The following is a 26,114-nucleotide window of genomic DNA, read 5'->3' on the forward strand; positions in this document are numbered from 1 at the left end:
GCACATGGTGGCACTCCAAAGCCAGCTAACTACAGCAACAAAGGATTTGACAAGGTCTACCACGCATTTATTACTCCCACAGTGGGGGACATGGCAGTTTATAATGTTCAAAAAACATGTATTTTCATCTATTACAGGGAAAATGCTTCAAGGTTATTCTCCCTGCATGGTAACACTACCTCAATGTTTATGTAGACCTTCTTTCACATATTAATCAAACTCTATCCTACATATATGACGGTGGTCTTGGAAAGACAAGAAAGACAAGGAAGAAGCCTTCGAAAATGCAAGCAGACTGCATATATTGTTTAAAAGAAATATTTTCATATGTGTAAAATAAATAGTTAACCAAGCAATTCACAGTCAGGAGAAAGTTACTCCAATACAAAAACTTTCTGTCCCTCTAAAATCTGGTTTATGTTATCACAGAAAACAAATAAAAATGGATTCCTTTTTCCTTTCCCAGACATTTCAACCAAATTTTTGACTCCCGGCAAGTTTCTGTCCTCCTGCTAATGACCTTCAGCCAGGAGATTAGGCATGGAAGAGCAGAGTGTTTTAACAACTTTCTGCCTTTTTTTAATTTGCTATCTCCATCCCAGTCCCACTCTCTCTTGAATCATCACTCCTCAAACAGGCTTGTATTGACACTGGAGATCTTGCTCCTACTTTTCAAGTACCATTAAAGTCCTTATGAAGATGCACACAAAAAGGAAATATTTATAAAACTGTGAAACTGAAAAACACTACATATGCTGAAGACCAAAGTAAAACAGCAGATGTCATTATTATGCATACTTATTATATATTTACATTCTATATAAAATTTACATAATACACATATCCTGATTTTTTTTTCAAATATCAACACACTTATGTATCAAATAGCTTTTTAAACAAAAGCTTGGAAAAAGTCCATTTGTCTTCACTGCAACCTCATAAATTTGCAACATCTCTTACAAAGAATCTGGTTTGCAACAAAACAAGCAAAGGAGTGAGTGGAAAGAAAAAAACCTTTTTTGACAGGCATCCTCTTTGCTGATCCAGTTAAAGGAGGCTGGATATTCAGACAAGTAGTTAAAATGTAAAAAAATTCTCCGTTTTGCAATGGCAACAGATAAAGCTGCTGATGTGGCACTTTCCCAGCGTTTGAACATGATGTCTAAGAATTACAAGGTTTGTGATTGGAAACTTTTCCTGCCCCAATGAAATTTTAGGTGCTAAGGTACAGAGAGGCAACTCCTACTGCTTATTCAGAGGAGGTTAGGGAACAAAGGAGGAATCAGCACGTTTGCTTCATCTCTTACACACTCAATTCGTGGTGACTCATGGCTGCTGACGAAGCCTGGGCTCCCGAGGAAGCCTAAGGCTTTTTGGTGTCATTTTTTTAATTTTGAAGTGAGAAGAGCTATAATTATCATGCAGCTGACACTCATCCCACTAAAACTAGTATGTGCATAAAATAGCAAATAAAACAAACACATTAGAGCTAGATGGGAGCTGGTTATGGGCCCAGCTCTGTGCAGCCTGTACAGACCAGGAGCAGCTCTGGGAGGCAACCAGTTCCCACTGGTTTTCCAGCAGCTCACTTCCAGCCAGAAGGCGTTTCCTTCAGGCAGCAGGGAATTACACTGGACACAGACACAAGACAATCCAGAATGAGGCCCGAGGCGCATGAATACGGTAGCACAGCCCTGTGTAAGTAGAACAATCATGAAGCAGTACAAATCTAACTAAGTAGGGCTGACCTACTGTACTGTGAGAATTCAACAATCAATGATAAGAGACAAGTGAGAGAGTTGTCCAGACCTGCAAGTGAAACAGAAGGCATCTTCCATGGGAAAACTACAGCTCATCTAAAGCAAAATAGGAGGCAGCAAATTCAATTTGCAGATTCAGCAAATTCAGAGGGAGAAAACGAGGATGATTTATGTCCAAGTTCTTGCTGCAGTCTGTGGCCAGCTTTCACTAAAATGCAATGTGGCTAATCCTTATACAGCATCTTTCACCCCAAACACTCCACAACACACAGTTCCACTGAAATATTGGACATTTCAATATCAGCACAACTAATAAGTAATTCCCTCCAAAAAAATAAAACAAAGTATCTTCCTGAACTCGTTTGGAAAGCTGTGGGCAGAAGACCTCGCAATTAAGACATCCTACATAAATATCAAAACAGGACTCATTTAACCAACATTCCCTCTCTAAAAAATCTAAACAAAATCTTATTTGGGCTGACAGTTCATTTTACATAAGGGAGGCTTCACAACCAACTCACAAAGTCCATATAATGAAAATTAAGAATGTGTGCCAACATTAAATTTAGAAAAGTCATGAAGTCTTTCTGACAGAGTTCTGGCAGCTGACAGTTTGTGTTTCACTGATTTTATAGGTCAAATAATAGACATTGTGATGCCAGACAGTTGAGAGCACGATCATTAAGCAATACTTTAGCAAATCCAAAAGAGCTTATAAGCTACCCATATGGTCCACAGCTGATTTTAGCCACCAGTAAAGCAAATGTATGTTGCTAAAATAAGAGATGCAACTGCTGTACTCAGATGACACCATTAATTTAGAAACTACTGAGCAGCAGCAAGCAGCCCCTGCTATCCTGACTGTTCATCTGCAGCAATGAATTATTTGTCAAGTGAACCACACTGGTTACTCAACGACATACAAATCGTGACCAAGCAGCTTTTCAATAGCTCGTGGCCATCACTGAGTTGTTGTGGTCTGGGCTGTTGCTCAATGACATCTGAAGAAAGAAAAAAACCACCCATAAAGTGACAGAAGGTAGAAACATATGAGGAAAGAAAAGGAAAACAGGGAGATCATGTGCTTTTCTCTATGTCAGAGCCTCAAGAAGACAATTTCAGATGAGTCCAAAGTCACTACAGACAACTGATATCAAATAAAGGACAACTGTCCCACTGCACTGCAGACTGTTCCAGAAGCCAGCTGCCAGCATTGCCTGGCTCCACGGAGTGCTGGAGATCAGGAAGCTGCAACTGTCACAGCACACACAGGGAAGTTATGCAGACAACAAACGGGAAAAAATCCACTCACTGTTCAGCTTAGCAACTGTGGAGAGGGTGTCTATAGACATCATGTAATATATACATATTATTACAACCAGGCAGTCCAGCCACTGACACAGCCTGCACGGTCTCTGCCCACCTGAGCTAAGCCTGGGGATTGCTGCCCATCGTCCCTCTCAACTGCTCTTCCCTTCACAGTCAGTCCTTCCTCAGCTCAACCCACCTGCACACCAGGTCTGCTCACTGCTTTTGCCATTTATCCAGCCTGCAAGCAGTGGGGAACACAGCAGCCACTGCCACACCCTGCTGGACCCCCCCAGCCGTGGCAGGAGCCCACCCAGGGGCCTCCCAAACAAACTGCATGTTTCAGTAGTTGCACCTTTCTGGAACACAAACAGAAAATATGCAATGCCATATTTCCCACAGGGAACTCATGGTATTTTCCCCACGTTGTTAAGATGGGTTAAATAGAAAATAGCATCAAAATCAGGTGGTTTACCTCATTAAGATTATCATCTTCACCTGATAAGCTCCTAGTAGGTATTACAAAAACCATATGGACAGGAACTTTGCAATTCCTATCTCCAACCATAACCCTTCTCCTGAAGTCTTATAAGTTCTTTGGGGCAGGAAAGGCCTCCCACAGGGTGCATGTCCCCCCATGAAGGACAGTTCTGCACAGAGGCCTCTGAGGACACACCAGATCATTGCTGACAACTACACACTGATTCTTGAAAGTTTTGGGGTTGTTTTTTTTGAGGAAGTATCTCTTTGTAGCTATCTTAAGTTTCCCACTGAAATCTCCCTAGGCTTTCAAAGCTTCATATTGAATGACCCAGCGTTACAAGCCAATGAAACTCCTGGCATGAACTAGCTGGGAACACAGCAGTCTGCCACCCTGGAAAACCCAACTGCATGGCAATATGCAGTGAGACTGAATCAGTTGGGAAATTATTTTTCTTTGTTTAGATTTTCTTTTGGAAATGATGGGAATGTGAATCATTTAAAATGTGTAGTTTGCTATGTAAGAAGAATAACACAAATTGGGAGATAACTGAGACAAGCTGTAAAATGGTCTATACACATGGCTCTGAATTCCTGCTGCCACTTGAAGGAGCATAAGGGTTCACTTAGAGCTAATGAATGGCAATATTTTGTTTTGCAGGTCCTGGGTTTTTAACAAATCAGTTGTTACAAGAATGCTTTTTAACTCCACACAGGGACTTGCACATGAAAAAGTTTCCTAATATAGAAAAAGAATTTAACAAATCAAGTACCCAAGTAGGTCCTAATGCATAGTGAAGTTTTAACAGTTAGTCTGTGAGAGAGGTACCCCCTGAACAATCTCTACCTTATTTACTTACATAAATATATACACAAAGTATGATGGTCAAGGCTATGAAGTTACCTGCAAAATAGGGAGGAGATATATGTAGCACATCACTGCAAATTATCCCTTAACTAGGAGGGATGCAGGAAAACCTGGAGGAGAAAATGTTGCTCATGTGTTCTGTCTCCTGGTTAGTATCTTTGACTAACCAAAATTATACTCACGTGCTGCTGGTACTCTTAACAGCCTCCACAGAGCAATAGCCAAAAAGCCACCTTTCTGAAGTGCCAGGAGATCCCAAGAGCCAGACACAATCTGGGGGCTCAGCACCAGCACATTTCCACAGGCTCTGCCCATATCCTAGATCCTGAGCAAACCTACAGCTTGTACACAAGCTATAAAGACTCTTAGATGATTTCTCTGCAGCTAATTTAATTTTCAAACAACAAGATAAATGAGAAACAGGTAATATTTTTTTAAAAAAAACCCACTATGATTAGCAGGAAGATATCAATACAACTCTAATTAAAAAAACAAAGAAAAAAATCTTTTCTTCCCACCTTGTTGTATGTGAAGTAGAGATGATCAGGAAAATGAAGATCATCTTTTTTTCCTAAAGGTCTGGAATTTTCTGTATTTGCCTTTCACCCTTACCAGAAGGCCAGAAAAAACACTCTGAAGTGATACATCCAATGGATAATATGCCAACTACTGACAGGTTTATAACCCTAGTTAAAGATCTTAACTTTCATACTGAGGCCATGCAGGCTATAAAGTACAAACTCATTGTTGTATCCCCCAGTTAACCAATTTTACCTCACCCTTTCTTTCTCATTTGTTTCAAAATTCTTTGCAGTTGACATTTTGAGCAGAGACAGACCTGAAACTGTGACCTGAGACAGGCAAAACTGTAACCACCACGACGTGACAGCAAAGGAGGTAAGAGGGCAATCAGGATTTTAAGATTTGGGATGTCATTAAGTGGCTGAAGAACAAACACAGAACAGATCAATGCAAACATGTTCAGAGTTAAAAGAAACATCTCTTGCTATTAGTGCCAAACCAGACACCAAAAAGGTTTCCTTTGGTACCATATTCTTTTTGACTCAACTGAAAAACTACGTTCACTGCTAATTTTTTTTATTTATTTTTAGTACAGAAGAGGAATTCTTTCACAGATCTACCTTGGAGATTTTGTTCAGGGTCCTGTTTTTTTTTCTGCAAGAATAACGTGACTGTCACGCAGCTGCTGAAAGAGCACCCTGTCCACAGCTGCAGCCCGTGGTGAAATCGTTATCCTCCCCACGTAGCCTTGTGAAGCAGTCCCTGAGCAAGCCCTGGGTGTCTCGGGATGGTCTCTAGACAAAAAGGGCCTGTGTGGGAGCACAGAGGTGCTTTCAGTGCCCAGCCATGGCTCGTGGAGGGCAGAGCCCGGCTGCAGCCGCAGGAAGCGCCCGGCTTTGCCGCCGGCTCAGCACCTCCGCTCTGACGGAGCCCTGATGAGAGGGGAACGAGCCCAAAACACCAGGCCAGCCCCAAGGAGCCAGCTCGGGGCTCAGAATGACCAGTTTTGTTACAGTCCCCTGTAGCTGCAGGAAAACAACCTCTCCATGAACCCTTTCAGGAGAATTCCCAACGTAATTCTCTAAAATGTAGCTTGTTCGCTGCTTCCCATAGAAGCATTCAACATTCCTTGGTTGCTCCTGCAATAATTCAGAAATTCAAGCAACAATTCAGCAGTTATGTTTAGAAAATAAAAAAAAAAATACAGAAAAACACCACACACATGGACCAAGCAAAAAAAAAAAAGTCAAACCCCCCACCCTAACAAAGCCTCCTCTGTCAGGGCAGATCTTCAGTTGGTAAATCAAAGAAGTTCTACTGCTCGGTAAAGAATTGAGTTAAAACCAGAAAAACACTTAGATGGAGTCAATTGATTTCCTTTTATTTCATTCAACTGTTTCATGGGCAGCAATGGTGGAAAAGAAAAAGAAGAAAGTCAAAATTTTCCTGGTCCTGCCGAGTGGCCTGACAGGCCCTTGCTCCTCTTCACGTGGCAATGGCACTACCTGGGAGCCTCAAGGGCCTCGGTCACTTTGGATCACATGTTTGTTCTCAAAGGTGGTGGCTCTTCTCAGTCACATACGCCAAACTTTTTGCGGTACTTTACGAAACAAAACATTAGAGATCCCTTTGCCGGCAAGAATCCCACAGATTTAAGGCCAAATTCTATTTATCTGGGAAGACTCTTGTGCGTTTCATAGCTGCAGGAGCTCTCTGTACTGGAAGAGGTGGGGTGTGCCCTGGCTGAGAAAGGACCTGGCTCTGAGGCTGATGAAATCATCTCTTCCACACCCTCAGCTCATGGCAGCCCACAATTAAACAACGAGTAAAGTGATGCCCGTTTAAATGGAAAACAGAATATTACCTTTTTAACCAGCTCCACAGGATGTCCCACAGCTAGATGTGCATGTCTGAGATTCAAAATAAATGTACTCTGATTCTAATGCAGTTTTATCTCTAAAGAGAAGTTCTGCTAGTTGATATAGCTGGTACAGCCTGAACTTAGTCTACTGGAAGCAGCTCTCTGGATTCCCTAAGGATTACTGGAGACAAATTATAATGAGCACATTAGTGGTATAATTGCACTGCAACCCAAGAAGCAAAGTACAGAAACTTTCATATTCTTTGTTGCTAAAAATTTAAAAAATAACAGTTGCAAAAAGTTTAGGCAGCCAATTACTGCACATTGCTTGTTTCTAGATGCAAGATTAGGCAATGAGAATTTCCACACACGCAGCTGCCAAGGCTGCTGGAGCTGCTGCAAGGATGGTACCTCCCTGCCTTGGCCCAAAAATGGATCAGCCATGGCTGACAGCAGCAGGAGGACCTCTGCAGCATTTATGCAATCAGTTATTTATTTCAATTCATGTTTAGAAACACAAGACAGGATTATACAAGTGCAATGACATTACAGGTGATTTTTCACCAACCATAAAGCATGTTTTACAATCCAGGTGTTTATATGCACTGCTGGTGAGACAGAGAGATTAGAATGACCTAAACTTCACATTGTACATACTTAAAATCTACAGGTAGTATCAGTCCACCACTCCAAGGTAATTTCCAAGGTGTCTCTCTGGGGGTCAGACAAATGCCAGAGAGCACTTACTGTCAGAAGGGACATGTAGCAGCATTTGCCTCCTGCTCCCCCAAACCTCTGGAATTCCTCAAACCCACTGAGCACAGGCCTTCCTGCCAGGAGCAAACCTGCCTGCTGGCCTCTTCCATTTACTTTCTTTTGGGAAACTCTGGCTTCAGTTTCTAGCAGTACTCTGAAGAATATAAATGTACAGAATGAATGTACATTTTATAACAATAACATCATTTATGCTACCATAGAATGTATCTATGTCTGAGAGGTTAAGTATTTATAAAAGCTAACGATCCCTTAACTGCACAATGGTACTCTGGTGCTCTCTATTCATTCCCATCAGAAATTCCAGGAGTTGGTTTATAAAAGAAATTCTGTGAAGTGTACCAAAAGCCATGACAGTTAAAAATCTTTCCTCTTTAGAAGGAATAACAGTAGCTTCTGTCATGAGAAGAGTATATTGTCTCCCTCTAAGGTGAAAAGACTAGTGTAAAACTCTGATGCTGCTGTGTCCTCTGTACCTTCAAATTCTCTGCCTAAAATTCTCTGTCCTAAATACACTGAGGTTTTACACTGCCATGAAAAGAAAACACAAGAACCCCTGGATGATAAATGGAATGGGAAGATTGTGTCACAACCGTGCAGTATTTAGGCTTTCAGGCTTTCTCAGGTAAAGACCTACTTCAACAGATCAGTTTTAATACTGTTGCTGCAGAGCAAAGAGTGAAATTATCAGTAAATTGAATCTATCAAGTGCTGCTTTTGATAAAGCAAATGTGGTTACACGTGTTTTTAAGGTCACTGGGATCACATATGGTTATTTCCTCTTACTACTTTTAATCAGGTCTATGAACTGGAAAATTATAGATAAGCTGATGAGAAAAAATGGCATCTTTCTTCTCTCCTTCCATATGTATATTATAGGCAGAAAGAATAAGAGAATTGTATAAAGCCAAACCTCATTAAGCAGTGCTTTGCTGTGGGCAGTTTCTGATTTCAGCAATATCCAGCTTCACAACATTAAGCACTTGCACAGCAGCTTCCACAATAACAGAGGACTCGAATGAGTGTGTAGGTAGCTTTTGTCATTCAAACAGTGTATCTTAAAATGGAATAATCTAATAAACACATTTAGACTTCAGCTGAGTTTATTTCTCATTGGACAAATACAAATGCCTGATGTTTTTCAGTCGTTTAACTGAACTGGATTTATGTTGTAAACCAAAACAAACTCTTTTGCAATGCTATTAAAACAAGGCATCAGAGGTATTAATCTGACCCTCCTAAAAAGGAGGGAGAACACCTCAGGTAACTTAAAAGCATTGAATAAAAGAATTGTGCAATTTCTTTCAGTTTCATTGCCAATAAAATGATAATCTTATAGACTTGCCAAGTAATTTTGATACACACAGAGTAAGGTGATACAGATGTAAGCTCACTTTCGCTCTTTCATTAGCTCACCCGTAATTTACAGTTGCTTTTCTGCCAGTTTAGTTGGATTGACTTAAATTTTTTTTGTCCCAAGCACTGGGTTTAGACCCAGGAAATACAGGTTCAGGTGCAACAAAACCTGCTTTCTCAACTCTCCTAATGAGGGTAACATCACCTTACTTCATGTGACTTAAGCAAGAACAAAGTCTTCAAGCCCTGGAGCATTCCTGGGTGTATGCCCAGAGGAAGCATTTCCCTGTCCTGTGCCACACCTGCACTCTGACATACAAACCCTGAACATGTGCTGCCAATTCTGCTGGTGACACTTGAGCACAGCAGGTCTGACAGATGTCAGCAAAAGACATAAAAAGTTGAATCAATTACTTTACAACAACATAGCACTAGCCCAAAATATTATTTCCACAGTCTGTGACTACAACCATTACTACAGAAATGTCTTTTCTCTAGCAGTGTTCATTTTACACTCACAAATGCTCACTTTAAACTGCATGATCTAACTTAAATCTGCATTTTCTAAGAGCATTATTCCTACTTTTCCCACACGCATTGATACTTAAAGACAAATTTACAAAGGTATTTCTGGACTTAAAGGTAATAATTGGTACCTGAGCTGGTATATCAAAGCAGGCATGGGAGTTGTACTTCTATTTCATTACGTACTTTTCCTGTATCTTTACACATCTATATATCATAATCCATTCTGAAACAGATGTAACACATATCCTTGTGCAGAAATGTTCTCTGCAAAGCAGAATTCCCCTCTAGAGATGCACCACTGCAGAGCAGCTTTGAGCCTCAGAATAAAACTCACTTGTAAACTTAGAATAAAAAAATGCCTCTTCTGGGAATATTCTGCAATAGCCCATATTTGACCAGGCAACTGTTTTGTATGGAGATAAAAGTGACCCCTTCCTTAAAACTGGAGAGGCACTAAATTTTGGACAGCAAAGATCATTTTGAAGCTTTTATTAGACCTTCACACAGGATGGAGCCTCTGCAAGATCCCCAAAGGCTTCTCTGCAACAGAGATTGTTATTCTGGTGCTTTCCCCAAAACTGGGCAGTAAAGCCATCCCAGAAGCATGGTTATAAACCAACTTTACAAAGCAATCTACACTTCATGGTAACTGCTCTTTATCATTTTCCAATCAAGACTAGTTGGCTTCTAATTGATTTTATATTATGTCCCTTACCAGAAGTAAGAATATTGTGTTTACTAGGGCAGCACAAAGAGGGCAGGCCTATTCTTACTGCTGTATTTAATGCTGCTGCTAATCATGGAGATTAGACTGAAACAATTACAACAGCTAATTAAAGAACAATGCGGTTTTTGGCATCTTTTCTCAGACAGCACTACTGGGAATTCCTAACTCAGGCAAAGCAGGGATAATTAAAAATCGAGCTCTGGTTTCCCCTGCACTGGCAGCTGGATCACGCTGATTAAACTGCAAATAAAACACATGAAACCAACACTTTGTAGTGTATCCAATTTCACTTAAAAGGGTCTTTAAAACTGAATCATAAACAGAGAAACAGCACACAGCAAATTATGTAGCTGAAGCTGGATATATGGTCTTCTGCAGTTGCTTCACTGCCTCTTGTATGAGTGTGGGACACGAGTTACTGGTGCCTGCTGTGCCACTCCAATCATCTGTGTCCCTTCCAACAGCATCATTGTTCAAAATGTCACACCAGAAGCAACTGGGCTCAGACTTAAACACCAGCATAAAACTTTGGAAGACCCCTGTGGAAAACCTAATTTCCACCTAATTGCACCTCATGACATCTCAGGTCACTACTGAAGAACAGGTCTAGGCTCAAACCCCTCCCAGCAAGACTCTGGAGAGCAGAAGAGTCGCTGAAGAGCAGCTGTTTCTGACTGCTGGAAGCTCAAGACAAACTTCCAGATGCCCAGGCAGGGCAGAAGTGTAAGCAGAATTAAGCTTTGTCCAAGATTGTTTGGTACTCTGTCCACTGTTAGACAGCAGTTAGAGAAGGGCAGTCGGTGCATCCCTTTCTCCTGCTCAGATCACAGCACGGCTCAGGGTCAAAGTGCAGTTACCCAGACAGACTTACACAGCTTAACTTTATAATGATGATAATAAAAATAATAATGTTTACTCTTGGCTAGCATTTGTTTGTGTACCTCTGAGTCACACAAGAACAGTAAGAACACAAACAAACCCAAAGAATAAGACATGAAGTGTGATGCAGAAAAACCAAATTACTTGCCTTAAGCTCGTTTGGGTGTTTAGAAATCTGCCTGAAGATTGTTACTGTGCTCTCTGGACAAGTAGTTAATGCTTTTTTAAATAACAAGGGAATGTTGTTAGAATTTTTTAACTAATGCCAAGATACTTTGTATGTATGCAGCTGTGTGGAGAACCATCAGTATAAACTCATTTTCACTGATCATAACTGGGGATACCTCATACGAATTTGATAGTGGTACAGCAGAGCTACACTAAGACTGTAAACCAGCAAGAGCACCACATTCCTTCAGAAGCAAAACGATTTTTAGCTTTGTATATTAAGTAAATATATTTAACAACAACAAATAATAATAGTAACAAACAGGGAGGCTGCACTTGGCACCAGCAATACCTAAATATTAATATTAAATAAAACTTCAATACATGAAAGGAAAGTGCTTAAGGGTGCTGATGCCAGCTGATGCAGAGGAAGGCATATAACAAAGGGGAATTTTTCTGAGCCTTTTTGCTTTTGGTAAACATTTGAAAGTTTGTGCTACAGGACAAAAAATCTGCTAGAAAAAAATCATTAGAAAGATGAAAAGGGGAAATACACATACTTTCTATCTATATGAGGTGTACAGATTACACAGCAGTCCTGCTTTAGAAACATGACACAGGAACAGCTTGGAAGGTTGGCTCAATATTAATTGGAAGTAAAATTATAATAAAGGTCCTTGTGGAAAAAGCTCTGTTAGCACAGTCATACCTCAGAGGAAACACTCAGGTGCTCAAGAGACAACCAGCCTGGGCACATAAGTGTTACAAACATTGTGCTGGCTTTTGTTATGAAAACACCAGGGCAGTGAGAGGTGGGGAGCATCTCCTGAGAGCCCTCCTTGCCCTCTGCCAGCAGGGAACTGGCCCAGGACAGTGCAGCTGTACATCCCCTGCCAGGACAGCTCAGTTATCCAAGAGTCAGTTCTTCCTGCAGGGGCAGATGGGTGAACAACCACAGCCCTACCTCACCCTCGTGTATGAATTTGGTGAAATTTTCAAAGCTTGCAGAGGATTCTCAGACCCTAAACCCTGGAGAACTCAGCTGAGGGTTCACCATCTATTTCACCCAGAGTCAGCCTGAACTGCCACCTTTTATTCTATTCATCACCTCAGACAGAGCCATTCTTTGCATTTACTTCCACTTCATTAATCTCATTTACCTAAGACAAGCTTCAGAAATAATTTTAGCACCCTGCACTGCCTAGAAATCAACAGCAGCAATCAGTAAAAGAAGCAGACACTGGCCTTACAAAGGGCTGCAAGGAGAAGTGGCTGTCAAATACCAGTAACAGAAGGGAACCAAAAAGGCAAATAAACAAACTTAGTGATCCTGATGGAGACTCACAGAGTGACCTTGAAGAAGGTTTCTTCTCCATCTGATCAATAATGACTGATAATAACTATGCTGATTCCTTTTTGCCCACTTTTTTGCTTAGATGCACACATGCTTTATCACAGGGACCCAAGTTATTCTTTATTTTAAGCTATTTGTTGTTTCTTATTACTTTTGTTAGTCTCTGGTAACACATAACAGAAGTTTACACTGGAAAAGCAGCTTTCATATTTTCCTCTGAAATTACAAGTTTGTTCTCAATCCCTGAGATGATATCTCATGCTTAAATGAAATTTTGGCAAAGAAAAGCAAAGCACTTCACAGTTATCCTTCTACATCTAGTACCATTATGTCTTTATATACCTGTGTAAAAGCAAGCTATGCAAATTTGCCTAAAAATAATGATGCTAGTGTAACTGTTCTTTCCAGGCTATGTTCCAAAACCAATTTTAAACTTGGAAAAACTATGAAAGCAGGACAGCTGGAAAAAAAATACCTTGTTTTTTTACTCAATAATAAATGCTTGAGTGGATCACAACATTTTATAAGGTCATATGTAACACCAGTTATGGCACCACAGTAATGCATTATTCAGTGTCAGCAAAGAATATAAATCCTTGCAATGCACATGGGTAAAATGTGGTTTAATTCTTATTATCCTTTGGCTCTGACTCAGAGTTCCTGCTGGGTGTTTTAATGTTCAGAAGATGCATATTCCCTGAGATGCTTTAATTAAAACTGTAATGTAAGACTTTGCCTCTGGCTATTGGTCAGAATACCTGGCACTTCCACTTACAGAGGTACCACCCACCACTTGTGTTCTACTGCCCAGCCTGAGCTGGAGTGAAATCAGCATTTCTGCCATTGCTCAGGCTGAAGCAGACTGGTGCTTTGAGCAGATATTCAATCTTTGCTATTGCACAGTTGAGGTTTATGGTACAAAAAAAAAAAAAAAAAAAGATAACTAAGAGACTGAGAAAATAAAATTCCTGCTCTAACTTTTCCTTTTTTTAACAACAAATTTCTGTGGGGGAGTATATGGATGTTTAAGACCAGGGGTTTGCAGCACACATGCGACTTCTCTCTGTCAACAGGATGAATTTCCACTATGCTTCAAAAACTCATAAAGAAAAGACCTCTGAAATTTGTGTTACCTGGTGACTGCCATTATTCACTCCTGCTCCACAGGAGTGAATGCCTCAACAGGGAGAAGGCCTGAACCTCTAGGACTTCTCTGGGTACATACATGCACAACACAGCACTGTGCTTAAGGAGTATCTTCTGCTCACTCTTTATAAAAATATCAGAAGATCTGTCTTTGTTTTGAAGTGAAACACCACTTTCAAATCTCTAAAACCTGTAACAGCTAAGGAAAGTTTTTCCTTCTCAGCACTACAGGTCTCTCATTCAAAGGCAAAGACAGCTGGATTGCTTCAAGCACTCTGGCAAACACCCTTCAGCATTTTTAGGAATTTCACTGTATCTTTTCACAGCACTTGCACTCCTGTGATTGTGACCAGCCTAATGGATCCTTCTTCCCTACTGAATGCTGGAGCAGGCATTTTAAATGCAGTTGTTCACATGTGTTGACTCAAAAGTGCACGCATCCTGGAAATTCACTCCCTTTCAGCATTACTGCCAATAAATAATTAAAAAGCCTATTAAGACAGCAAAAGCCAATTCACTTGAAATTATAAGCAAATATTTTTGCATCAAGGGCCAGACTCAGGGAAACACTTAAACAGCATCTTCAATCCAAAGCATATAAGCATTTGCATTGATGCAATTGCCTAACTCGCAAGTCTTGTGTTTTACTGAGTAAGGGCTATTACTCAGCTCTGAAAATTATTTTCCCTTGTGGAAACATACAGTTACTCAAGATTTCAAAACATCTAGTGAAAACAAGAGTTTCATAACTAGGAAGACAAGCTACAAGTCTAATTTCAGTCTAAGTCCTATAATTTTAAATCTGGAGAGAAAAACACAGCATTTTCCAAGGAAATAGCACTGACAGAATTTAGCTTCCACTGTATTGTTTCAGACATCAAAATACTTAAGTTATTCAGAAACATATAATATCACAAAGACAGACAATAATGGAAATAAGGACATCAAGAAAGTATTCTACCTCAGTCGGCATATTCCCTTACAGGGAACAAAATCAACTGCCACAGAGGGAAGACAGATATTAAGCACAAGAAATCTCAGTTTGAAAAACATTCAGATAATGGGAAGCACCAAACTAAAAGTTAAACCCTAATTAAGAACATGAAACCTAGGAGGGAAAGCATATGCTGCCAGAGCTAGAACAGTTACATCAGGGAGTGACAAGGGAGAGCAAGAAGGTTTGAAGAGGAACAGGGACACTTAGAGAAACAGTAAACACTTAGAGAAATAATAAACATTCTTTTGGGAGCAGAGCATCTTTGCCAGACAGTACACCTGGCTGGCAGCACACCCTGCCAGACAGGCAAGCCCTGCTGACCCTCTAGAGTTTGAACTTCCCAGGATGACCTTCCACAGCTTACTAACACTGTATTTTCATGACCAGCTAAGGTCATGGTGGGGGGCTGGTCAGAAGAGGATTTGATGATCCCAAGGAAAATGAAAATTGCCAGCTGGGATACCACTGGTCTTTGACTGACTGTAATGCCCCCTCTCCTCTGGGGAGCCTCAGGCTCACGTTCCCTCACGTAGAACAACTTCAGCACAGCAAATGGATGAATGACATTTTCTGAATTAAGCTGGTATTTGGCGTTGGACAGAGCAGACAGGCTCAGCTGGTTGTTTTGGGAGGGTCTTCAAGGAAATTATGCTTTTGAAAACACACAACCTAATGCTGGAGTTGAACAGATTAGATCAAGATGTAGGACTGTCTACTGTGGCAAGTCATTTAACCTAAAACAGAGCAAGAATTCACCTTGGACCAACAATTCTTGATTAACTTCCTCTGCTGGCAGGCTTAGTGTAAACTAGGCACTATGCCAAAGCCTCCCAATCCACTCTGGAGTAAATGCAATTTGAAATGATGCTCTCATATTTTAACAGCATGGCCTTCAGAGTGAATTTTCAGGTAATGGTCATAGACCCATGGATCAGTCATGATACTGTTACTTTGTGTAACAGTAAATCAAAATGGGTCTTTACTGACTTCTTTCACTGCACAGTTAAGGAACAGCTTCCAAACTGCTCTGCATATTGTGGTGTATGATGCACAAGGAAAAACTGTTACTTATAAGCTGGAATTGGAATTTACAAAAAGTATCTATGTTTAGTACAAGCCAGAACAGTGGGAAATTTATATTTAAGATATATTTATATATAGTATATACTGGAGATATATATATATATATCCAGACACAATCTATAAATGTCTGTAACATGAGTCAGATCTGCACACCCCCGGATTCACAGGCACCACACTGGCTCCACTAACTCCACAGAAGTTATTCAGTGTTTTCTTGTGACTTGAGGCATCCTACAGGCAATGGACATGACCTGGACTTCCACCTTCTGGCATCACAAGAAACAGATACGTGCCAGAAATCTCTGCTTTCTGTGGAGATGGGAGCCAGCACTTCATCAAATATTCAGGCTACTGATACAGATCTCCTGTAGAAGAGCTCCTCAAGGTCACTACTGCAGAGTATGATCCCAAACAAGAGTTTCATTTGAGTTTTAGCTTCTCTGAAGCTTTTGGACTTTCCAAGCCCATCAGTCTGCCTCAGGCAAGCTGGAACCATGCCAGGATTTGCAGTCTTCCTGCAGGAAATGCAGACAAGCTCTGCCCAGCAAAACCTGCACCCACTGAAAAACCCTCCTCAAATGCAACTGGGGCAACTCCTCCTGCATGGCACAACCTGACATCTGTCAGGTACCTTTTAAATAAACCCCACCATGCTGAAATAAAAGATTCCGTACGAATGGCCAGGTAATACGTGTGCTAAATCTTCCACACAAACACCAAATCACTGACAGGAACAGCACTGGAAACATCACCTGCACTTTCTGTCCCAGGCTACCAAACTGACACATGACCAGGGGAGTCAGAAAGGGACACAAGAAGTCTGAAGCAGAGACTTGTGTGTGTTTTAACTTAGGCTCCACATCAGAATAAAGATAAGATATAAAAACATCAACTGTTTAATGTCTGAGTCAGTTTTGAAAGGCTGAGCTATAAAGAACACAAAGCTATTCAACAGGTGAAAAAAGAATTAATGCGAAAAGTACATCAGCTATCAGTTTGATGTCTAAAATGAAAAGGCAGTGAACTCCATTTACACAACATTTCTGTGTTTTCATAGGCAAAGGAACAGGCAGCACACCTTGAGAAAGGTCACCGGGAGGCTGGTCTGGCACTAACTGATAAAGCTTCATTGATTTGTTATTTAAATTATCTTTCGCTTTTTTGCCCTTAAAAAAAACCCAAACCAGTTATTAGTCAAGACTAACTTTTTGACCTTTGTAAGACACTGTGTTCAGCTATCAAGCACTGTGATAAAAGTGCCAACACAAGTTCAAAGCTGAGCTGCCAGAAAGGTGTTCTGAAAGCAGGAGTCAAACATTGCATGTTTCCTGCTCAGTAAGAAACCAAGCACTGTTGAAGGCCACAACCAAATTAGCATCTAGATAATTTGCAAATAATTAACTTAGTGTCATTTTGCAGGCACTGTTTGCTCTTCTAATATCATGACTTAATTATCAGTATTTATTAAAAATATTTTGTTTGCTGTACATAAACTCAAACATTAGAAGACAGTCAAAAGCAATTACAAATACAAGCAACATTTACTATGTAGGGTAAAGTACAATTAAATGCTAAAAGACACACCAACAGAGAAATAATAACAATTCTTTCCTGGTTCCTGTGAAGTCATGGAATAATACGTATAATTGTATTACACATAAACAGCAAGAAGAAAACTATTTCAGGGTTACGGTTGTTTTAAAACTGACTTTCCAAGTAGAGCCAGAAGCCCATCAAACCTGCTTGTAGCACAACCCTTCTTGGAAGCTCCACTTCAAGCTTGGCTTTGCAGTAATGCATATAAATTATTGATGGGCTGCAAATGCCAAACAGCCAGAGAGGGCACAGTGTGGCTCTGCCCAAGGGCTGCAGTGGTGGGAGATTCAAAACTCTCACAACCTCAGTATTTTTGCTGCATGACAGATTCTGCTAATCCTGTTCTGAGCCTGACAGCTCTCTACATGCACACAAAACACTGAGCTTAGGCAGTAATACAGGTTCTGGCTATACAGCTTTGTAAGGCAAGCTCAGATTTTGATGCTCTGTCAATTACTGGACACAGCTTCCAAACACTCACACTCCTTATACAACCTTGTCTAACACACAGCTTGCTGTGGTTGGAAATACAACTGATAGAGGAGTGCAAGGCTGCCCATGTGACTGTATGCAATGGTTCATGGCCAGGGCTCTCACTGGCATCGTGACTGGGATGCCACAAAAATGTGCTGAAGGGGAGGGGGAGTAGCTGGTGCAGATGGGACATCTCATTTCCATGGCTAAAGTCACCTGCTTGGCATGGACTTGCACAAGCTTTTCCATCACAGAAATGAGACTGAGCCACTCAGTTCCCACCAGTATTAAGGGTCCACACTAGCAAGCCACTATTTTCTTTTTTTTTTTCCTGAAGAGGAAATACAGGGAACATTTCAAGTAACCCAGGATTATTAACTTGCTTCTTTAATTACCCATGGAAATGCCTTTTCAGACAAACTCCATCACTTCCACAAATGCCCAGCTAGCAGCCCTGGGACTGACAACCTACCACTTGTCCACTGCCTCAGTGTTGTCATCAACTGTGGCAACTAACACTGCTGTAAGGCAAGACAATTAAACATTTATGTCTTTTCCTTTAAATTTTGCTTTGGCTTCAGCACTGCAATCCAGCCAGTTGCAGTCCTTTTCCCAATGAGCAGACAAAACACAGGAGTATGTAATACAGAGGTCACCTCCATATCTCCATAGGATTTACCAGCTACTAATATGCTTTTATTGCCAGCCTACAGCCCAGTTAATTCCTCATCCAGCGATAGCAGTGGACTCTGACAGTGAGCCAGAACTACAGGGACTACAAAGGTACATCAACAAGTCTGTAAAACAAGGCAGTTGGAGGAGGAGGATGGTTAATGTGAAAAAGTGCACGAGCAACCTGTGTGGCAGCCCAGGCAGGCGACAAAATCTCCTGCATAATTTGTCCTACTTATGTCTATCGAGAACAAGTTTCAGAAGTGGGTTCTCCTTGTAATGTGGGCTCCAGAACTGGAATGAGTAGGTAATTACAACAGCAGGCACAATTCTCAGTGTGTTACATGGAAGTGGACACAGCCACTTCAAAGCTGCCCTGGCTACAAAATTATTGTAACTAGATCTGGAAAATGCTGCATGTAAAACACAGCTGTGCACATCTATATTTATCCAATTATTATCTATTTGGTTTTAGGAAGTTCTTTGTGCGTTTTTATTTTCGGTGCTATGCTTCACCATCCCAGAAATAGAGTTAACACTTTAAATCACTTTGCTATATAAAAGCTATCTATGCCTTTGAGGTCTAATTCCAGCAAAACCAGAGGAAGAGAAAATTGCAGGGGTGGTGGTGGTGGTGGTGGGGAAGCAGCATCACAAAAGCCTTTTCAGTTGTACTTATCTGTAGCTGTTACAGAAAATGAAATAAAACAGAAACAGACCCCACGTTTCAGTAACAACCCTAAAGAGAAAAGGATCCCAGATACCTTCTGAGAAATGCTGCACAGAGAACACCCCACAGATGGTAACACCAGACCCTGCATGTAGCTTTTTGTCCTACCTGTGCACAACCTTCCACAACTACACACCTGTCACACTGGAAAGTCAACTTGCATTTTATTCACTGCTCACATTAATACTCCTCAGCCAAGATAAACCCACACTGCCCCAATTCACTCAGGAGAGGCACTGGGAATTAATTACTCATGAGACGATCCAGTCCGCTGCACCTAAAAGGGCTCCAGAGATAAAAACATATTTTAAACTATTGTAAGGGAAATTTGATTATAGGTAAGAAATGAAGGTGTGATACACAGTGGGACTTCAAGAAAAAGCATCCCTTAAGTCAGCTGCACTTAAGTGGGTGCTTGTAATTAAGCATGCTCTGAAATGTTAGCCTAGGAGGTGATGAATGGGGAGCTACCTAGCAACTGACTGGAAAATAAGAGGTGAGTTCCTCCTATCTTGCTGTTCTGACAGCAAGTGACTCACAGGAGAAGGGAAACAGCAGTAAAATTCTTAACAGCCCCTCACTTCAATATCTCAACTGTCACAAATATATATTGTATTTGCAATTGGTGAGATATGAAGTACTTCTTTACTCCTAGGTATATTTATCAGAACAACTTCTAGATTTATTTCACTTAAAGAATGGCAATAGATACCCATGGATTCAATTAGTCTCTGAATATTTCTGTTTCTCAGTACAGTTGTTTATTTGTTATCAGAACAGATCTGCATTTAGAGTTTTATTTAAGCAATCAGACAGACTTCATGTTATCAAATACAAACCTTTTATCCCTTATCTCCATTACCTCTATTATGGAAAAATCAAGAATTTTCCTGTTCCGTGATGTCATTTGAAGTGCAGAGAACAGCTTTACTGTACAGCAGGGACAAGGGCAGAATGAACCATTAGGTTCTGAGGGCAATTGATTATAATTAACATAAATTTACATCTATTCTGCCATTTTGCCCTATACAATAAAAACAGGCAAACACAGAACTAAATTTTATTTCCATCAGCAAACTTAGCTATTGCTGGTAAGCATTTTGAATGCTGTGCAAATTAAAAGGGCACTGCTGGGAAATATCACAATTCCCCTAACTTTTTAAGATCACAGCTTGGGAGCATAAGGTTTTGGTAGGTGCACTGTTAAAAATATTCATAATTAAAGATAACTGCTTAAGAACACCCTGAAGCTTCATTATGCTTGAATGGACTTAGGGACAATTAGAAACCTGCCTGTTTATGGAAAGGACAAGAATATTTTCTCAAATGAGCATTAAGAAAGCACAGACAACCCACTGGACAGCTCAGGAATACTTCTGGGAACAAAAAAAACCCCAACCCACAGCTGACATCCAGAGAATAGGAGCTGTAGTTCAGGCTAATTAAGTGAGAGGAAGAATGTTTAGTGAGCTCTGGATGCAGAGTTCAGGTACAAGTTGAAAATACCCCCCTGTCCATCACACAAGTTCCCTTCCCCATGTGCTGGGTCTGGGAAGTTTGCCCAGGCTGCAGCTCCCACAGAGGAAATTTCATTCTCAGCACTGTCCATGGGACAGCTTTTAAAAGCACCAAGCAGATTGAAAACACGCTGAAAATGTCAAATGCCCTGCAAAGAACAGGGGAAAGGAATTACATTATTACACAGCATCCAGGTCACTGTGAGCTGAGCTGACAGCAAGGCGCATTTTTTTATTTCCTACATAAGTTAGAAAGCTTTATAAAGCCTTTTTTTCTTCTTTAATTAATGTTTTGACTTTTAGGAACATGGAAAAAATTAGTATCCTGTATTCCATGAAGAAGAATATAGGATACATATGTATAGGATTTTTTTTTTTATTATTACCATAAGCTTACAAGAGATGCTGCTGACCTCTAGGCAGTGGAAAACCAAGCACTTAGCACAGAGACACGAGGGCACACATTTCCTGCTGCAGGCTTAGCCCAGCATCCCTCAGACAGTGGCTCTCAGGGCAAGCATTGAGCTCAGTTGTGCTGAGGACAGCACTGCCAAAGGAAAATATATGGCAAGGTTTTCCTCCCACAGGTGAGGGCAGAGGTAAGAACTGCCATTGCTGCACCCATCACTCACCTGCCACACAAAGTCCCACTCCCCCTGCCAGCTGAAATACTCCATGGGGCTGTATCAGTCACCCTTAGAGGGCTCTGGAGCATCCGGTCACACAACTTTTAATGGTCTCAAAGCTACAAGGAGACCAACAATGGTCTCTCTAACCCAAAGGCAATAACAAACTCCATTTGTCCAAGGGAACGAAAAACTAGGCCAAAATTTATCTCTGGGCCAAAGCCATTCCCTTTGGCTCCTGGTATTTTTGTGAAAAAAATGAAGGACAGGAGACAGCCATAAGCTCATTAATGGGGATAACTTTTGAAATCATGAGAAAAGGAGTCACAAAACACAGTCACAGCTGTTTCAGATGTAAGGTACAACCATCTCAACTGCTGAAAACAGCCTTCATTTTCTCTTTGTTTTCTTCATTGCAGAGTATGCTCAGCTTCTCTTTGCATGACAGTGCAGGCACCTGAGCCCTCCAAAAGAATCCTGACAACATGACCTTATCCAACACCTCAATGCTGCTCAGGGGTCTCTGTTTTTGGCATTAGCATACAGTGAGATTTAGAGATAGGAAATGGGAGGTTTGTTTCAAAATATTTTTTCCAGTACAGTAAAGACCAGGTTTCTGGGTTTCACCCTAGATGGGTACCATTTGCAACAGACTTGGAAAAAAAAAGAAATGAACAGGAAGAATAGGAACTATCTGACTGTATCATCTTTTGACACTGTCCCAACACAGGTGGGTATAAATCAGACTGTTCCCCAATATACTGTTTCTTGATTAGCACAAGTAATGTGATTTGGTAGGTCTAATTTGAACAAACTACTTTGATGTGCCTCTAAGAGAAAGAAGAATATGAGGGAATTGTGCTAAATGTTTTTTTTTCAGAAATTGTCTTTTCCTTGGAAAAATATCAGTGAGGACACTTGCTTAGCTCTCAAGTCAATGCTTTCCTCTGTTTATTTATACACAAACCAAAATATATCTGCATAAGGGAGTTCAAAGAGATCTGCTGAAGCTGAGCAGGTTGGAAGAGTACCCATTCTCTCTTTAGAAGCCATACCTGTAAAATTTTCAACAGCTGTAGAGCTGATTGAAAGACTAGAGAAAGGAGGGGAAATTATATGAAAAATTCATGAGAAGGCCTCCAGAGCACAGCATGGGTTTGAAATGTCAACATTCAAAATACCAACCAAACCAAGCCGAGACAGGAAACCAGAGGGCAGTGGAGAAAAACTCCCAAATGAGCTGATTCATCCCAAGACTGTGCAGCAAACCACCAAAGCAGAGAAGTTGCTCACCAGTCTACTCAAAGGAATGCAGTGCAACCCTCTGCTCCCATCTGTCCCCATATAAAAAGAAAGGGAATAAAGCATGCAGGAAACTTCTGCAAAATTGGAGATTCTTTACTAACTGAGTTAACATCCTGTTCAAGTCTGTAAAATGTTAAAGCTGCTGATGTTATTTTTCTCAAAGTGCTTTTTCACAGCAGAGAAAACAGAGACGCAGTTCATACTGCTAACCTCTTAGTCAGGATATAAAACAACTTTCCACTGTTAATGTGAATGCTTTTAACCTCTTCAGGTAAAGAGAAATATATTCCTAGTAAGCAAAGTTGCACCCTGAACTTCAGCTGTGATACCCAGATTTACTTCCACCTCTCAGAGAGAGAAAGGCTCTTCCCTCTGCTCTCCAGGATACCTGTCTGGTCTCAGCTCCTACATCTGAGGAGCTCCCAGTCTAGGACACTTTGGGACACAAGTGCATTGCCCATAAGAAGTTGGGTTTGGATCTCCTCATGTATTGCAACCTCAGAAGTAATCAGCTTTCTACAGAAAATGGATTCAGAAGTGGATGTGGCTTTCAGTAACACTGAAAGACGTACCAACATTTAAGAGCATACCCTTAATTTCTACCTTTCTCATTTATTAAACAATGTGCCTATGCCCTTCCTGATCCTAAAAAATATTAAGGCCCCTTGAAAACACAGCAACTTTTGGGGGCACTGACAGCTTTAGCAAGGAGGTAACAGGTCAGAAGAGCGAAGGACATGCAGGTCAGGGAAGATGCAGACTGGCAGGGCAGGGCAGGGCAAGGAATTCCTGTGCTGGGGCTGAAGGCATCACCTCAGCCATAATGTGCAGCAGCTGGAGCGTTGTACCAGCTGGAGCTGATGATCTCCTTGCCACTCCCCTCTCCTCCAAGTGAGAAGTTCTCTTGCTCATACTCACTTGTGCATTCTCCCCTTGCACCTTCACTGACACAAACTCATGTTCTTACACTATTTTAAGTCAGTAATAAGGTCTTCCTTATTACTGTATATTTGTAGTTCTACATCATACACAGATCAGTACTTTATTATGCACTCTGTGTTTTGATACCATTTTATAGTGCCACTGTGTATAACAAACTTTGTGTGATCCTTCCTTGCCAGTTTTGACTCACAAAGGCTTGGCTCCGAAACGAGGTCCATAAAATAGATGTAGTAGGCTTGTTGAAACAAATAACAAAACAGCCAAAAGCCTTCCCCAGAGAAAGGCCAGCAGAAGACAAAGGTAGAAATATTTATGCAGTCACTAAGGGGCATTGGAAATGTGTTCTGAATAAACACTCATCTTCAGTATGCAAGTACCATTGCCTTTTCTGTCTCCCAAAGATCAGCGAGAATGGAAATCAATGATGCTGCCTTGTTAGAAAACACAAATCAAAGCATCAGTGACTTTGTAAAATCCCTTCTGTCACTTTGACCTTCTAGTGGCAGGCAGCTCCACAGATTCATTACTGTTCATTGTAATGTCTAAAGAAAAAAATCAGCAGCACAACAGTATTTGAGAGGAACACACAAGCAGCAGGAATCAGAAAAACAGCTAGGAAATGGAGTATACAAAAAGAAATGAGAATCCCATGAAAGGATGCTCACACTGCCCTAAGGGCTGCATCCTCTCTTCTGATTTATACAAGTCAATTCTGTTGTTGTCCAGCTGTATCTACTGTTTCCTGTTGAGAGCCTGGTTCTCTCCTTGCCCAGTCAGTCATGTCAGGAGCTGTGGCTACAGTTCCTACAGTTGCACCTTCTCTAGGGACACCAGCAGGGTTAACATCATATATAAGAAGGGCAGCACCAGACCAGCCCTCTCTTTGAGTGTCTCTTGTAAGAAAGCAGTGGGATGGGGGGTAGTACTAACCTGAGTCTCCAAGCTGGTGTAGGGACTAGGAGGTTCCATCTACAAAGAGAGCAGACAGAAACAGCCATTACTCTGGAATAGTGGAAAGGAAGGTGTTCTGAGAGATTAATATTTGACTGGTGCTCTCTTGTAATTTCAAGGCATTATAACCTTTTCAGAAAGTTGATCAGGATTTGATGATGAAAGGATTGGCCACATCCCTGGCAAAATTTTTCCTCCCAACAGCTGCAGTTAGCTGTGGTTATTTTGTTTTCCATTAATATTTTATCTTGATGAATGTCTCTCTCCAGCTCTGCTCATTATAATGCAAGTGCACTGTGCACTTTCTGCAGTCTGGCATCTTCCTTGGTGTCAAAATCTGAACTCTTAACTTAGCTTGGCCAGAGGATTCAAACCTCATTAAGGAGCTTCTAAACACAAAAGCACAAAAATTGTCTATTTAGCTTGTTAATTAAAAGGTTAGAAAGAGATAACAGCCCTATAGGAGACTCCAACATTAGTGTTCCAGAATTAGCACTCAAGCAAAATCTTTAAAGAAACATCTTTTAAAGGATAAGGAACATTTAAAACCTCAGTCCTGCTGGTCCAGGACCTCTGCAAGGTCTGGTTTCTACATCCTGTTTAACTGGAAAGCCTAACAGAGTGGAAGCAGGTCAGTGGTGCTTCCTCTTAAATCCATCACATCTGTCTAAACTTTTAGTTTAGTAAATTCTTGTCTATCAGATTATCAGGCTCCTGAGATTAATTTTGAGTTTTGAGTCATTGTGATTCTCACTCTGGCTAAATCACAGAACAGAATGAAAAAATCTGGCTTTCTTCCAAGAAACTATATATTCCTTTTACTTTTAATTATGCCTATAAAGCAGCATTTTAAAAAATAATCAACATAAGTATACTAATGAAAAACCAAGCTATTAAACCAGGAAAAAAAATTTAAGGAGGAAACTGGCCTTGAAACCTTTGATACACATTTCCTCCACTCGGCAAGTTATGAACCAGGGACCACAGTGTGCCCAGGTGAAAAAGTCCACGACTACCTGTTACACTGCTAACTTACAACAAGTTGTGAAAGATTACACTTAACACCAGAGGACCATCATGACACAGATGTAGTAGACATTATTTGACAGCTGGCCAAATGGTATCAAGACTGGAAGGAAATCCAACGAAAAAAGAGAAATCCCAATATCACATCATCAGCTAAGCTTGAAGAGGGGGAATTATATGAAGGTGAGAGTGGAGGTGAGAGGACTCTCATCCTTGGGTGACCTTACTCCAAAACAAACGAGGGCAGCACTCACAGCTCTTCTCTACCAGACCTGGCGGGGACAAACTCATCTGTTTTGCAGCTGGACTCCAAGCAATGCTAGTTTGGTCACAACATTGTCCTACACGGCCCCACTCAGATTTCTATCATAGCAGGAAGATCACAATACTGGCAGGTGTGCATGTCAGATAGAATACAAAACATGTTTAAATAAAAAGCAAAATACTACTGTTACAAAGAACAG

The 26,114-nt window shown here is 40.9% G+C and overlaps 1 protein-coding gene across 6 annotated transcripts in view; it reads right to left on the reverse strand.

The window, feature by feature from the left end:
* XYLT1 (xylosyltransferase 1) overlaps positions 1–26,114 on the reverse strand; it is a 597,640-nt gene that overhangs the window by 431,612 nt on the left and 139,914 nt on the right. For 4 of the 6 annotated variants that reach the window (XR_007901956.1, XM_051775893.1, XM_051775681.1 and 1 more), the window contains exon 2: positions 24,604–24,642. The exons of the other annotated variants lie outside the window; for them this stretch is intronic. Coding sequence is in view for 3 of the 4 variants with exons in the window: in XM_051775893.1 (XP_051631853.1) it covers positions 24,604–24,642 (39 nt within the window). In the remaining variant the exon portion in view is untranslated. The remainder of the gene's footprint in view (positions 1–24,603; positions 24,643–26,114) is intronic. 6 annotated transcript variants of the gene reach the window in all.

The sequence above is a fragment of the Manacus candei genome, unplaced genomic scaffold, assembly GCF_025592945.1.
Source record: "Manacus candei isolate 608988 ecotype Guabito, Panama unplaced genomic scaffold, ASM2559294v1 h1tg000002l, whole genome shotgun sequence".
NCBI lineage: Eukaryota > Metazoa > Chordata > Aves > Passeriformes > Pipridae > Manacus > Manacus candei.